The sequence below is a fragment of the Physcomitrium patens genome, chromosome 3 (genome assembly GCF_059467195.1).
Source record: "Physcomitrium patens ecotype Gransden chromosome 3, ASM5946719v1, whole genome shotgun sequence".
In the NCBI taxonomy this organism is placed as follows: domain Eukaryota; kingdom Viridiplantae; phylum Streptophyta; class Bryopsida; order Funariales; family Funariaceae; genus Physcomitrium; species Physcomitrium patens.
This window is the reverse complement of record NC_143412.1, coordinates 13,509,028-13,525,179: the sequence shown is the minus strand read 5'-3', so window position 1 is coordinate 13,525,179 and position 16,152 is coordinate 13,509,028. Positions and strand designations below refer to the sequence as shown.

The 16,152-nt window shown below is 36.8% G+C and overlaps 1 protein-coding gene across 2 annotated transcripts; it reads right to left on the bottom strand.

Moving 5' to 3' along the window:
- Window positions 1–2,540: 2,540 nt before the first annotated feature.
- Window positions 2,541–11,560, bottom strand: LOC112280460 (cleavage stimulation factor subunit 77). 2 transcript variants are annotated; one of them, XM_073532738.2, is made up of 24 exons: window positions 10,984–11,560; window positions 10,659–10,736; window positions 10,370–10,432; window positions 10,024–10,133; window positions 9,533–9,633; window positions 9,355–9,416; window positions 8,910–9,050; window positions 8,270–8,402; window positions 7,626–7,668; window positions 7,234–7,297; window positions 6,932–7,052; window positions 6,566–6,624; window positions 6,358–6,426; window positions 6,030–6,170; window positions 5,715–5,779; window positions 5,472–5,568; window positions 5,258–5,317; window positions 4,833–4,985; window positions 4,515–4,605; window positions 4,208–4,315; window positions 3,981–4,097; window positions 3,544–3,762; window positions 2,997–3,266; window positions 2,541–2,826 (listed from the first exon to the last, which is right to left on the bottom strand). In XM_073532738.2, exons 1-24 carry the CDS (start codon window positions 11,269–11,271, stop codon window positions 2,654–2,656), a joined length of 2,826 nt encoding a protein of 941 aa, XP_073388839.1. In that variant the 5' UTR covers window positions 11,272–11,560; the 3' UTR covers window positions 2,541–2,653. The 2 variants fall into 2 exon arrangements, with proteins under 2 accessions (XP_073388839.1, XP_073388840.1); XM_073532739.2 differs by having other exon boundaries at window positions 3,544–3,756.
- Window positions 11,561–16,152: the final 4,592 nt, after the last annotated feature.

The window sequence follows — 16,152 nt, the reverse complement described above, 5'->3', positions numbered from 1 at the left end:
AAATAAACAAAATTATAATTGCAATTTTGTTGAATATGTTATCAAATGAAATTTCTTTAACATTGGAGTGAATTGATTTTGTGGCCTTGTCCGCACATAGCTCTTGTTGTATTTATTTACAAATTTTTTCAAGCAATTTTTAATACTATGTAGTATATAAGAAATAAGATTCTTGTTCTATTTTTATAGGTATTTTGAGCTGATATTGATTAGCTCAAATACTTACCATTGCATACTTAACTTCTATTGTTCATATCATTAATAAGAGCGACTCTTTGATATTTGTAATGGTTATCCCACCTTGATGCAAATTCTATTCATTTTGAAACTTTGTCCATAGTTGTCGTATATAATTGAAGTTGTTGATTTGGTAATTTCTCTCACATTCAAAACATAGGCTTGTCTATATTGGTTGATTGTTAGGTCTTTTATTGTATTGTAGATGGAACATCGTACATTCAATTTCTTCCTCCAATTCTATAGTTGCAATAATTGACTTTCCTTGAATATTACTTTGACGATTATTTGCATTTGAAGGATCCTACCAATACTCCCTTGAATGCATCTTTTGAAATTGTTTATATGTTGCTAATATTCTATATGGATTATTTTGTTTAGATTCTCATGAAAATGATAATGTGTGTCCAAACTCAAGAATGGCCTTGATTGTTTTTTCATACTTTTGGGTTGCATATACATCATGCTTTGCTTGATAATAGGTAGTAAGCCTTCTTTTAGCCACAAGGTCTAAATAGAATAAGTGAAAATAGTATTGAGTTTTTCCACAAGATCAACAAATTGATGTAGATAATCTTTTATTATTTTGTGACTAGCTTGCTTAATTTTTGACAACTCTAATATAATGTCATCATTGGTTTTCATGTGCTTGAATCTTTTTACAAAGCTTAATTTAAATTCTTTTTAAATAGCCTTGAGATGCCTATGAATAAATGATAAAAATCATATAATATCTATTTCTTATAATATTATTCCAAATGTTTGTTTTAATATTAGTAGTAGTAGAATACCATTAATCTTTGCTATAATTAAGTATGCTTTGATATATTTATTGGAGTCACTTGTGCAATTGTAAATGAGATACTTAAGGGTGGATTTTCTTAAATTGACTATAACCACCAAGGTTTAAATGAAGCTTGCAAGTAGACTTTCTCATGGAATCTAGCCATGGCCTTCTTCTATCTGTTAATTTGATTGCCATGTTTGAGGTGCCTAAGACTCAAATTGTGAACTCATGACTACTTGTGCAAATTCTTTATAATGTGACATTTCTTGTAAAGTTGTTTTTTATGTAATCTTCCATTATCATGGTATATAGTTGTAACCAATTCTATAAGTCTCCGGCCACTCTTCCATTTTATTTGTTGGACTAAGGTCGACTATGAGGAGATCTTGCTATATCTCCTCCTACTTTGGTTTGTTTGCTCATTTTCCTTGTAGATCTACCAAATCTTATCCAGGTTTTGTTATACAATGTTCCATAGTATGGTCGCTAAATATTATTGGAGCTTTTGAGATTACCAACAAGTATACAATAAGACCATGTAAAACTAGATATAATATATATGATGATTAGAAAAGAAGCAAAGGTCCCATTTACTACTTAGTCAAAATCACACAATCTTCGATCTAATACTATCTAACTCATAGTCCTATTGCTTAGAATCCATTAAGTATTGTTCTAATTCTTGATTGAATTGTTGTGCTTTTCTTGACCCTTAAATATTCATATACCTTATTGTGTATATTAATTTTAGCAGCCTTATAATAGCACCTTATCTTTTCACTTACTACTCTTCTAGCATTGTGCTATTAGGGCAAGTACAAGCTCTTAAGACAGATAATACCATTACAAGCTTGTGTGGTTATCTTGGACAAGTAACAACTATCAATTGTTTTTATTTGAAAACATTGATTTTGAATACAAACTTAGGTCCATATATATGGAGAATCATTGAAGCCCCTAAATTTAACACTTGTATCAAAGGATTTGACTTTTTAAAAAATTAACAATAATGTATAAGTGTTTTATTTTTATAAAAACACTGATGTTAAATAATAATTTTGTATTTTAATTTCATTTTTGAAAAAAAATTACCTATTTAAACAAAATCTTCTGCTATTGAATTGCAATGAAATCTAAAGGTGGTGAAAGGCAATACCAAAATAAAAAAAAATAAATCATATTTCTTTGACAAGATAAAAATAATAATACAAATTGAAGGTGTAATATTAAACTGTAATATTGGTAAGGGATCTCAATTTGCTAGTTGGAATCAAGAGACAGGTCCTACATTCTCTTAACTTTTGTAGACAAATTACGAATCTGTTGTGCAAGACATGAAAAGCAAATTTCCTAACGATAATGCCCTTCCAAGCCATAAAAACACACAATAGTTAAAGTTGCAGATGTGCTATTGCAGGAAAAACAAAACTAGCACAATCGAACGCTTCATCTCTTTCCTAGATAAAAACAAGAAGCAAGCAGATGGGCACCTAAACTAAACTAAACTAAACATTACTTCAATGAAAGAACGGATATATAACACGGTTACACCAAAGATGTTACAAATCACTTTGATAGTGAAATCATAAAGAATAGGAATTTCTTTTATATATCAATTCCTGAGAATTGCTACTCAGAGCTACCTGAAACATCCCCACTAAAAGCTCCGCTGTTGCCTGAGGTGGATCCCGACTGCATTGACGAGGTGCCACCTCGAGCACGCTGTAGCTGCCGCAACCTGAAAACATCTCGGGGAGGTGGTCGACTTTGTGGCCCAGGTGTCTCTTCATCATCTTCACCTCCTAAATACATAAATACAAGAGCAAGAAATACACAGATTGTTAATCCCTAAAACCTTCCAAAGACTTCTGATTATCATGCTGGCAAGTCAATAAAAAGCGCCTGTTCGAATTCAAACTTATTCCTGCATTCAAAGTCAAAAAAGCATGTTGTTCATTGTACAGGAGCTTACGTTCAGGATCTTTTCTTTTTGGCGGAAGTCGCGACTGTCGAGCATTTGAACCAGTTGCATTCCTCCCTTCGGAAGCGGATTGACTACTATAATTGGTCCTACTTTTAGAAATGGTTCTTTCCTGGCTTTGATTGTATGCATTCTGGTCGCCACCAGCAGGGCTTGCGGTCACTCCGCTAGTCGGTAATGTGAGGCCCTCTTCTTGCATCATTGCTTGAAGATCAGTTTGTAACAGATACGCTATGACTGTGTCTGGTTCAGGATAAGGTCCTGTGACACGATGAAAGTTAAGTAAAATGAAGTTGAGTACCCCATACACAAAATAATAACCTTACGCAGATATACGACACTACCAACTGACATTATTATGTTCTTGCTATTCAACCCGAAACTCTAGTTTACGAAGTTGAGGCTAACAAGCAGATTCAACAACTGCAATTAAGATAAACATAAACAACAAATGTAAGTGAAGAACAATCGATTCGAACGATTACTCCTGGACAATGTAGACACCCTCCAAAAATGCAGTGTTAGTTGAGATCCTTACCATTAACTGCTCGTGGAAGACGACTAAGGAAAGAGCCAAGAGAGGGAGGTAGATATTTCACAACATCTTCAATAGACTTCGTACTCCCAGCACCTTCGGCAGGAGGGCGTCCTGGAGGCAACGGAGGTGGTCGAGGCCCGGCAGGCGGAGGTGGATGCATTGGTTGCATGGGTATAGCTGACATACCTCCACTGGGCAACATTGGAACTGCACCTGCCACTTCCAAAGTGAACATTCTTTAGCAGAAGTGTCGAACACAAGACACATGGGTGTGTGGGAAGAGTTTCAAGAATGACTAGTACGCCCGAATCCATCGCCTCCTGTCGCATTTTCGATCCCAAAACAAATTCATGTAGCCAAATTTGGGAAAACGGAAGAACACAAAGAAAAATGCAATTGCTTACAACAAACATGGACATGATATGAAGAAGATTCACCTGGTACAAGCTGTGGTGCAGGTGGATGTAATATTGGGGGTCCATACTGCATGCCTGTCGCACCAATCCTTGCAATAGGTTGCATTGGTCCTACTGCTTGTCCTTGGGTGATAACTCCTGAAAATCAATAAACAAATCCTGTCATTAGCAGAGCTGGTCCTTTAATGTCTGATCTTAAAAGCAAATAACAGGGACAAAACCAGTAGTGAGCAGGAAAGAGGCATTACCAAATCCTTGCCGAGGATCATAGACCATCATGGCCGTCACGTCAGGTCGAACAATGTTGATATTAGAACCTGTGTTTCCGACTGCTCCGACTGATGAATTCTTTTCAGCTGCTTCAGGTACACAAATGCATTAAAAAAAAGGTACTAAAAAAAAAAAAAAAAAAAAAAAAAACAACACTACGAAAAAGATCGCTGACGAATTACGAAGAGAAACTCATTTATGAAGGCCTGAATCTACATGGTTAGTTACTATGAAAGACAGTTTCCAAGGTCAGCTCTAATAAAGGAAGAGAAAAGTAAGTTTCACCTAGTGGACCAGAATCTCGGTTAGCTTGCCTTTCACTTGGACCATGTGAGCTAACCTTTTCTATTCTTGACGATAACTTTTGGACGGCCATCTGCAGAGAAGATGAAGTAAAAAATGGGATCGCCATAAGCAATATATTAATACTTTAACATGTATAAACTGGAAAAATGTAATACATTTGAAGGCATTTATCCAAATTAGAAGATACTGGAACCACATTAAGAAGACACGGAAAGTTGTCACCCCACAGTACCATCATAAGAAAATGTTCATGAAAACATTTACGCCATTTGCTCAGAAAATCTACCCTAAGTATACCTGTTGACGAGACATGTGATCAAGATCAAAGGGTGAACATGGCCATAGGTCCAGGAAACGGTATCTGATGATGAGCCGCTGCAGCGAAGGTTCAGCAACGAGTGCACCATCGTCCCCTGCTTGAGAAAGTGCTTCCTTCCGCCGCTGCTCAACCTGGTAACGATCCACAAGATAAACAACGAGATTCCCAATTCATTGACTCCAAATCATAGAATCGACCTACCAATCCATCATGACAATTTGGAAGTAGGTGTTGTAATAGGGGGCAAAAACAAAGCACGCGGTCAGCACGAACGAACAATGTCAAGAACGATTGTTGGTACAGAGACATTGTTGAAACAATAGAAATCATGAAATACTTCACATTTTTATCGAGGAGACATTATGCACATATTACATGGCAGCGAGTTTGTTCGATAGCATACCTTCAGCGTGCTGGCAAGATCTCCATACGTTTGTTCAAAAGCAAGAAACCGATTCCACACCTGAAACAAAATAGTCTCGTAAATCTTCAAGTATTTAGAAGTAGCACTTCATCGTGAATAGCACTTACATGATTTTTTAATATAAATAAATGAAAAGTTACGTGATGTTGATCACTGGAATGATCAACAATGCCAAACATAGAGAAGCGCACACCTCTGCAGATTCTTCAGCAGGAAGTACACTAAGAGCGCGCTCAAAGAGCACCCGTACGTTTCGTTCGTCATTCATACGACAAAGAAAATCTGCATATCTGATTACGAAGCATGGAATGAAGCGTCAGTTCATCCTCCTTTCACAAAGAGTAATACCTCAAGTGCATAGCATTTCACAGCAACTTACAGATCCTCAACTAAGAATTATGGCAGAAAATTGGAATCCTGTGAATTTTGTACTCACTCTAGCACATAGGCAGGCTCATGAATGTACTTCTTCAGCCCTAATTCGAATATGTTACGAGCCACCTACAACAAATGAAGTCACAAGAATACAATTAAATAACCAGCAGTAATCACAAAGAAGGATGGCCTCCTTGAGAAAACTCAGAGATACATCAGCAATACAGAGGCAGATATTAATTTTTTACTAAGGTCTTTAAAAGTTCAATAATAAAGAACATCAAAATATACATAGAACCACAACTACAGACATACAGAAATTTTACTTTTATCAGAAGCATGTACTAATCACTTTTATTGATGTTCAAAGTTGCACCTTGGGATCTTTATCGACACAAAGCTCCATAGTGGCAGATGCAACATAAACATGATATGTACAAGCAGAGGACTTCCGGGCTTCCAAGAAGATTTTACGAGCTGCTTCAATTCCCTCTGTTCTCCTCACAAAGCGCATCAACTGCAAAACTTCGAAAGCGTTAAAAATACGCAAAGATCTTTACTGATTTTTTCATTTAAAAGTCACTGGAATTTGAGATCTCGGCAGAAAAGGATGGACTAAAATTATGTTCTGAGAACCATATAGTGATATCAATTAAAGATCTCCCCCCAACCCATAATATATTTGTGAGAATGAAACTATTTACCTGAATGTATGCTAAAGCATCGGCTGTCTTACTATTCGTAGTGAGCGTCTCATACACTGCCTTGGCTTCCTGGCCAAACGAGAAAAATGCGAAGATTAGCTCCTGGATCCAACACAAAACTTCAAGATTCCAAGATTCATGTTGCCTTCTTAAACCAATCATGTGTTCAATGAATCAAAGAGAACGATTCACAATGTTTCTCAAATACCTTGACTGCACCCCGAGCTTCTTCGAATTCAGCATATGCATAATGCAATACTGCTGTATCTGCCATGCACAAACGAGGAATCCCAACAAACATCAGTTCAGGCAAATTCCAGAATCTGACTCCTAGTGTTATGCAACTATGAGACCCAAACTGGTATTGCAACTGCTTTTGAAAAGCCTCATTAAGTTACGACGCTTGACTTACTCTTTGGCAATGATGCTCTTCAAAAAGGCCTGCTTGCCGGATTGACTCTGGTCAAGTTGTGACAAGGATAATCCGTAAACCGAAGTCTAAAAAATTTTACTGAAATAAGAAAATCACAACCAAAGCCCCGAAGAGAACAGAAAATGAAAACAAGAGTATAACCTGGTAGAGCTTTCAATGCTCGCTGAAATATAACAGCAGCAGAATCAGGTGACCCGTTTTGAGCATGCCAAGTGGCATAGTCATACCAAATGTCTGGATAATGATACAGATACATCAAGCACTGCATAACCACCCAAAATTACACATCATAAGTTAATTTCATCAAGTACTCGAATGTCTTACTTGACTATCAACGGTATATATACAAAGCATGCCCATTGTCAATCAACTTGTTCGACAAGATATCAGTGGTGATGTCTATGAAGCATTTTCAACACAATGCATGGATTCAGCCTGATTACCTGTTCATATGTGAAAGCTACATGCTTGGTCAAACCCACTGGGTCTAATCGCTGTGGGTTCCCCCTGCCAGAATTCAGCCCTTCAACATTCAATAAGACTGATCACTTCCACTCGCAGCTGATACGATTTAGGGGGGACTCTAAGCCAAAACTAGTTGTAAAGCAACACGACAAACAGGCTTGAACAATGTCTTTTCTAGATAAAGAACATAAAAGGGCACATCGATATGAATCCAAAATGAAATCAGATACTCTCTTCAAAAACAAAAAGCAGATACTAAGATGAATCAACATTTATGAACGCCTATTTCTCTGCTTCAACTACACATCTACAACGATTCTTTCTGCATCAGACCAAGCAAATATTGGTCCACAAGCCAAAAGTATCTTACTTCTCAAATTTCAACAACTGCTTCCAAGCTATGCACTGCTGTTCTTCCTGAATACATGAACGCTAAGAACTAGGTCAGACTCTACACCAGGACAATATTCATAACACTTCGTCAATAAATACAACAGTGTGCTACAAACAGTGAGTGCCAATGCAAGTAACCGAATTCAGCACAATTTTGAAGGGAACCAAGAGTCGGCTGGTCTTGAAAAAACTACATTTACAACGTAAACAAACAACATTGCACATTGACCCAGTTCTGGAAGTGGACAATTCACAGCCTCAATTCATAATGGGGAATTCAAGTATTGAGAACATAATGCAAGCAGATGGCAGCATAAAGCCCTGCATAAGACAAAGTTTTAGGCAGATAGAAACACTAAAAAAATAAACGAGCCCCAATTGAACAGTGAAGAGAACTGCTGCAAATTCGGCCCAGATGTTCAGTGTGATCACCCTTACGCAACATCAATCCTAGAAACCAAGCCATCATCCCCGACAACCAAATACATCATCATTGATCACAAGGTTGCGGATCAAGAACTCAAGGGACAATTCACACATACATACAGTAATCCAGGTCACCATTTGATGGCACCAGAGTGGCCAGAGCGAAAGCAAAATCTAAGTGGCAGGTAACGAAACTTGCTTTGTACGAGCCCGTTGGAGGCACCGCAAGCATGTTTGTTTCAATATGATCACAGTACTTCTTGCGCTCCCTATAAACAGCCCTGGCACTGAAATGCTTAGGTTGGTATTCGGCCAAAAGGCCCTTTGCCTGCATAGACAGTGCGATTCAGCCCTTAGATACATGCTCAACCGATACCATTGAAGCTCCTGAATCAGTCTGCTTGAGCTTCAATCATTAACTGGCGCAAAATTATGTTTGCCCCTATCAATACATAAGTACACGTGAATTTGTTCACAGAAAGCACAAAACTTGAGCAATAGGGTAGCTTAAGCAGAAGCACGTTCAGCCATAAGTCATAAAGACACAAGAACAACAAGAACAAGCTTAAGACTGGACCACATTAGCACCTATAATGGGCATAGTGAGGAAATCATTCACAATTCAAAATAAAAATAATTACGAACCGCGATCTGATTAATATGACATACCCATACCACCATACTGAAGCCATAGTACCCCATACTGAAGTATGTGCAACCCAGACAAAGGATGGCCATGTAAAAACTTCAATTTTATTGAACCCCAGAAGTGCATCACAATCGATGGCTGTGTTACTCCTAGACTCTGACTCTGATTAAAGGGCAAGCAGCCAACCAGGGCACGGCTGACGGAATTCTCAAAACTTTCATATTCCTTCCAAATCTGCTCAACGAGATGAACAGGAGCCAAGACAGCCTTCTGATAAGCCTTCCGCACTGCTGTCATCCTAAAGGATTCTTCTTGTGGAGTCGCTGCCTACTCATCACAATCGTCCGAGACTGGTATCAGATTAACGCAAACAATAAACAAATACGCTGTAAAAAGAATAGCATTGTAAGGACCTGCGCATTAGTACACTCGTTAACTTGTGCTAGGAACTTGCACATTAATTAACCTGTCTTAAACTACACGGTACATTGGAATCGTAAGACAGCCCGAATTCCCTCACCGCATGGAATAAAACACGACAGCACGCTCACATACCCAAACCTCAAACATATCCTAGGGATAAGTAAAATTCAACAACACATTCACACAACATGTACTATTGAGAACTTACTGGAGCAGCTTTCAAATAAGAAATGTACTCAAGCCAAACCGGACCTGCATTAATATCAAAACCTGTTCCAGATCCATGCATATTTTCATCAGAATGGTCCACACAACAACCCCAGAGATGAACTATTTCAAAGCTAATAATACAGAAAACTACAACATCTCAAATACAAATAACGTACCAATATGCCCGAGCATGAATTCAAACGCTTTTTTCATCTCTTCGCGCCCTTCAGAACCTCTATTTTCATTCACTTTGCGCATGTATCGAAGATATGCTCTCCTGGACCACCATCACATTAATGACTTACTAAGATTGAATTCCCATATTAGCATGCTTAGAAAATGCTCCACGGAACGTTATTTTATTGGAATCTCTTTCCTAAGCTGATTACCAAATTTTTTTTAAACGAGCTTGTACAGATAATTACCAAGGATCAAACGGCTCACAAATCCGTCTCAACAGATACGTGACAAGAATGTCGCTAACATTTTTAAAAAGCGAATTCTCATAAATGATAAAGACTACAGCTATGGAAATGCCAGAAGTTCCTTCAAACGACACACTGCTCTTATAATGCAAAATTAGAAGCTTCGGGCTGCAGTGGATGTCTCTTACAGATACTTAGAACCAGAGGGTCAAGGAAGGGGAGAAAAAATATGTGAAACGAACCAAAGGTCCACATGCAGGCACTGAAGCAGGCATCGACTAAATATTTGCTTCACAGCATCGTCATCGTTTGCTGTTAGTTGAGCCTCCACATAAACTTTCCAAAACTTTGCCTGCTCACAAACCCCGCGTTCTAATTATTGTTTAATCGAAACACCCTTCTCGGAACAGAGCCAAAAAGTGCTTTTTAAGCAGGCGAAAACTAGAGTATTGAAGCACATCAAAACTACGCTTTCGATTCTCCCAGATATCAGTGCTTAATATTCGTCTCTAATCTAAGAAGAAACTGCACTCTTTTTTTTCTTTTTAAAGGACACAACAAGAGTAAGGCAAAGTTCGAAAATGGTACCGATGTTGGAAACGTGGAAACCAACTCCTCGTAAATTGGAACAGCATCTCCAATCGGCTTCATCTGCTCAATAATATGATCCAACAAACTATCACGGCCACGAGCTGGTATGCAACAAATAAACGAGGGGTCCTCAAGGCGCAAACTCATCAAAAACGTAAACGATGATACTTTTGAATCATAAACTTTGCAGGAGAACAATTAAACTCCATTCGACTTGTTCCAATTATACCTGTGTTTCACCAAATTTTCATTACACCCGTTGCCGGAGGAAGTAATGATCTCTTACCTGAGCCTCGTTACAAAGCCCATTCCAAGCATCTACATCGTGCGGGTTTATCAAAATGGCCGCCCGAGCGCGCCGTTCCTGATGAAGCAAAGAGGAAAGTAAACTCTAAAAATCAAAACGAGCTCATCAGCTTGCCGACCTTCACCTCGACTCGAGATTAGGCTAATCCGAAGTTCAAACATGAGCAAAATTCGCCCAAGAAAAATAAGACTGATAACAAAATTTTACGACTTCTAAAAATTTTAAAAGCCAACAAAACCAATAAAAGTCAAAATCATGCAGTCCAATTGCGAAGAACCGAGAAAACCAGCGAACACAAACTTACATTATTCGACATAAACGAAGCTCCACCGTTCGGCGCCACGGACGCAGGGTGGACTTCGTCCATCGGAACAGCGTCTGCTCCTCCAAGACCTACTGACACCGCAGCTGCAGCACCTGCCCCAGGAACTCCAGGTGAATGAACTACTGCCAATGGCGACGGCGACAGCGCTGGCGAAGGGGATCCCGTGGGAGTGGCATTGTCATCCTCCTCCGGCAAAGGGCTATTCTCCCCTTTCATTCTCGCGAGGTCATCCTCCTTTTCTCCTCCGCTTCCGTCCCAGTGATCCATAGCTCACCCCGCCCGCAAAGACGCAAACAAAAAATGTCCCCTAGCACCTCACACAAAAAAACAAAAAAAAAAAAAAAAAAACAACAGCAAAGAATGACGAAGACTTTGACAATCAGGGGCTACAAACAATCGCCGTAGCCGTAGCCGCGGTCATATCCAACCAAGGAAGTATGCTAACATTGAGCAATAGTGCCATGGCGGTGAAGAGAAATTGGAAGCACAAGACCGAAGAGTACTCGAGGAATGGGGTTGAGGGAGGGGAGTGGAGTAAAGTGGAGGTAAAACCCTAGAAGCAGGCGAAATAGAAGAAGAACGAAGAAAAAGGGGAAGAGCGAAAAACGAAGAAAAAGAATCTAGGGGGGGGGGGGCGATACGACGGAAGAGTAGTGGTCCGTGTGAAAGGGGCCGCTGCTAGATGGGATACAAGGGGGGAAAAGTCAGAGGTGGCACTACTGCTCCATTGCCCCACTCCCCCACCCTTCCCCCCCTCCTTGATCCCCTGGTTGACCGTCCCTCCTCCCCGGCCCGTCCCGGTCCCTCCCCGCCCGTCCCTCGTGGTGCCACGCTGGCCCTAACTGCACACTCACCCCCACCATTCGCCACATCAGCCCTGAGCAGTCCCCCCACCCCCCAGGCTTCGTTCTCTTGGTCGGTCCACCCTAAAGCACACTTCCGAATATATAGTACTGGTTATTGAGGTGTCACCCAATAATAATCAGTACTACAAGCTAAATATGAACACTTTGTGCTTTTTCATTGTCTATTTTAAAGTGCGATTTCTTCTCCGTCTATCCTTGATATTTCCTTCTTCTAGTCTGCTCAACATAAATAAATAAATCCACTGATAAGTCACATTGGATAGTTCCAATCAATATGTCTATAAAATAATTATAAAATTATAGGTATTTTATATATGTTTTGCATCTCCATTGATTTTTAATATTTGTAAACATAATCTTGATTTAATTTTCTTGTTCAAGATTATATTCTATCATTTATAATCTATACAATTCATTTAAATGGTAAACTAGTGCATGTCTATACTTCATTTGGAAATTTATAGTTTATTAAAAAATATCTAAATAAATACTAATTTACTATTTATTATGATATATATATATATAAGAATATTAAAATATAAACAAAAAAATAGATTATTACTAGATTATACTAATGCACATACAAATCAAAAATTAGAAAATAAATTATCAAGATGTATTTTTTATTATTTCCATTATTAGAAGATTGATTGAAACAATCATGGTTATTAGATGTATAGAAATAATATAATCATGGAGACATGACTTTTCAAAGAACTTCAAAATGGATAATTCCAATAAATGGTAACAATACAATACTATGTGTTTAAAATGTTTATATTATCTATTTCATTGTGGCATTAAATTTATGCAACCATCTTCTCACTTATTGTGCTTTAACTATGCTACCTACTATCTAGAGATGGAAGATGGAATATTGGTGACTTTGGAATTGTTCTATTTCAAAATAAAAAATCCACTCAATATGGATCATCCACTAAAGGAATCATTTGATATGTTTGAAGATATGAAAAGAGGCTTAAATAGATTCATGCATGCCTAGTGTTATTTTATTTGTTGATGCTGCTTAGATAAGAGTTGCATTGTCTTTCAATATAACAAAGGTTGCACTTATAGTGGCCTTGATGCTAACTTATTTTATCATCATAACTCAACCATATGGATGAAAAGTTGCTCATTGACAAACAATGGCACTTATCGGTATAAAATGGAAGTCATAATTATGGCCTTTTTGTATTGATGCTTGGACATTCCATTGCTCATCACCTCCAACTTCCATAAAATGGATTAACTACTCAAGTGTTTCATGTAAGGTAGCTTCAAAGAATTTTGTCACTATATTATAACAAGGAGTTCCTACAAGTTATTTGGCTATGCATACTAACTACAATGAGTACAACATCTTTATTAGATTGATCTTCATAGTTGTTTGTCTATTTTTATTTTAATAGAAAACCTTAGTAATGTTGCATACTACTATGCATATAAATACAATAGGACAAAAAAAATTAATTATTTAATTTTGATCCATCTTTAATGATACAACTTGTAAAAAAAATATATGTATACAATATAGTTATAGATTGCATAAAAAAATAAACAAATTTAGAATGTCCATAATACATGTTTAGAATGTCATAAGTTTCAATACATCTCTTACAATTCTAGTTGTATTTTTCTAAAAAGAAACTCAATTATTTTTGTAGTAGGCATTAATTCAACTTATTCAATTATATATAGCATTGCAATCCATTAGCATTAGTGTTAATAGAGACTTGATACTAATAAATGCCATTGAAATGTTTTTTTTATATCTATGGTTTTGCTTTGTGTTTGGTACATTTAGAGAAACAAGTTGGCCTATTACAAGAAATATTTTTATCCAAAATAGATGATAAAAGATTTGACTTTATTATAAAATAGATTAAGATAATGAATTCTATTTTGAAGGGGATTTTTGTCATAAAGTAAATGACCTTGTACATCAAGTTTGCTTGAAATAAGACTAGTCTATTTTAAGTATTTAAGACCTTTCTAATCTAAAGCAACATAAAACCACATGACAAGGTAGGAAAAACTCAACGAGAACAAAATTGAACAGAATTAAGCAAAATGGAACACAAAAGATAAAACTAAGTAACCAAAATTAGAATAAAATTAAATAAAACAGGAAGATATAAAATCCAATTGTATTAAGAAAAGAGGTTTGAAGCCATATCTAATTAGATGCCCCAAAAGACCCTAGCCATTCCTACTTATACTTTGTTCTACAATGCTGGACTTTCTAAAATGTTCTTAGATGATAGACATCATTTAAATAACCATCTTAAACTGCTTCTAGAAGATTTTATGGTAGGCCTCGCTATGATAACTGTCCTAAGACTTTTCTAGAAGGTTCCATGGTAGGCCCTATATGGTCCATTAACCTTACCTCAATTCTAAAAACTTCCATAACTTTTCAAACTTGGTTCTAACTATCTATCCCTATGTGTCAATAATAAAACTATCTTATTTATATCATGTTGCAATTAATCCTTCTCTATTAATGAAAAATGTCATCATTTTTCTTCCAATGGTATTTCTAAATTGTCTCTTAGCAATGGGTGAGGTTTTGTACAAGTTCTCACATTGCATCATAGATAGAATAACCATTCCAAAAAACTTTGTATTGAAATTGAGGATGTCTAGTGCCACAACAAAGATAGCAATGCTCAAAAATGTTATCCACTTCATAATCTTGTTGGTCATTAACTACAACTAATGGTGGTCATAGTTGCTATCGATCCGAAAAGTGCTTTGGCTTCATATGAAATCCCTTTAGTTGCAAAATATGGAAGACATGATTGATCCAAATATGTGGCGGAAGCTTGAGGTAATTTACAACATCAAAAATATTTGCAAAAATACAAAAAGGCCCAAGCCACTAAGGTACTAGTTCACGAATTAAGGTCGATGTAGCAAATAGCAAGTTAGCATTAGAGAGTAATACTTGATCATCTTCTCAGAAGGTCTTGTGTTATGGATGGTTATCTGCATACTGCTTCACTCGATTCTATGTGATAAGAAGGTAGTACTATGATTCTTGTAAGGTCATTGTAATCCATTGTATAAATTCCTCCATTGTTGAGTTGTTGGTGTCAATGTGACGTTGAAAAATTATTGGTATAAATCAGATATTAATCTGTGTTAAGAAAAAATGGTGAATGATTGATACTTGCTTGAATGCTATCATTGTAAGTAAACTCTAAGGGTATCAAATATTCATTCCAATCATTATGATGAACTACCATAAATGCCCACAACATTTCTTCCAAGGTCCAATTTGCACACTTTATTTATCTATCTATTTGAAGATAGAAGATTGTAGATATGACAAGTTATATGCCCAATAGCTTAAAAAAGGCTTGCCAAAAATTTCTCGTGAAGTATGGATCCCAATTTCAAATGATGACAGAAGGTAATCCATGGTGACAAAAGATGGTATCAAAGAAGATTTGTGCAAGTACTAGAGCATCAATATCCGAGCATACTGTGGCCAAGTAAAGTTGCTTCAAGAGTCGAACTACAAAGACGGCAACTATGATATGATTATGAGGCATTTGCGGCAAACATGTTATCATATTACATGTTATCTTGCTTGAGAATGCACTGGGCACCTAGCTATGGGAGATGAGGTTGTGTTTCACAAATATCCAAAAAATCTTAATAGATTTTACATATATGAGAAGAATATAATCCAAATTCTAATTCAAAAGTATTAAAAAACACTCTTTTTAGTAGCTTCATACACACATAAACCTTAATTACCTTATTACTTTCATATTTAAGCAATTTAGATTTTTCTTATAAGTACCAATCCTAATAAGTGAGCTTTAACAAGTTATAACTTCTAATCTGACCATCATTTTGATGTAAACTTTTACATGCAAATGTCAATATAAGTCTCCTATATGCTCAAGAATTTTCAATCCAATCCAACTTATAGATTGTGAGAAAACCTTCAAAAATTGCACAGATGTGACTTAGCCACCAACTTGAAAAGTGAAGCAAAAATCCCAGCAGTGTTTTTTTCTTGTTCAACTATTAACTTTGACTCAAAATTGGTATACAACTTGATCTTCAAGTCCTTCAATACCATGCCAAATTTCATATTGATCCAACTAGTAGATCTCTAGATATCACAAAAATCCTATCCAACCCCAAACTGCCAACTTTCAAAACCTTCTTGTGCTAAAACCTAGATATCTCTAAACTATACCGTTAGATTACTACAAAATTTTGTATAAACATAGCACATTTAATAATCCAAATAATATTAAAT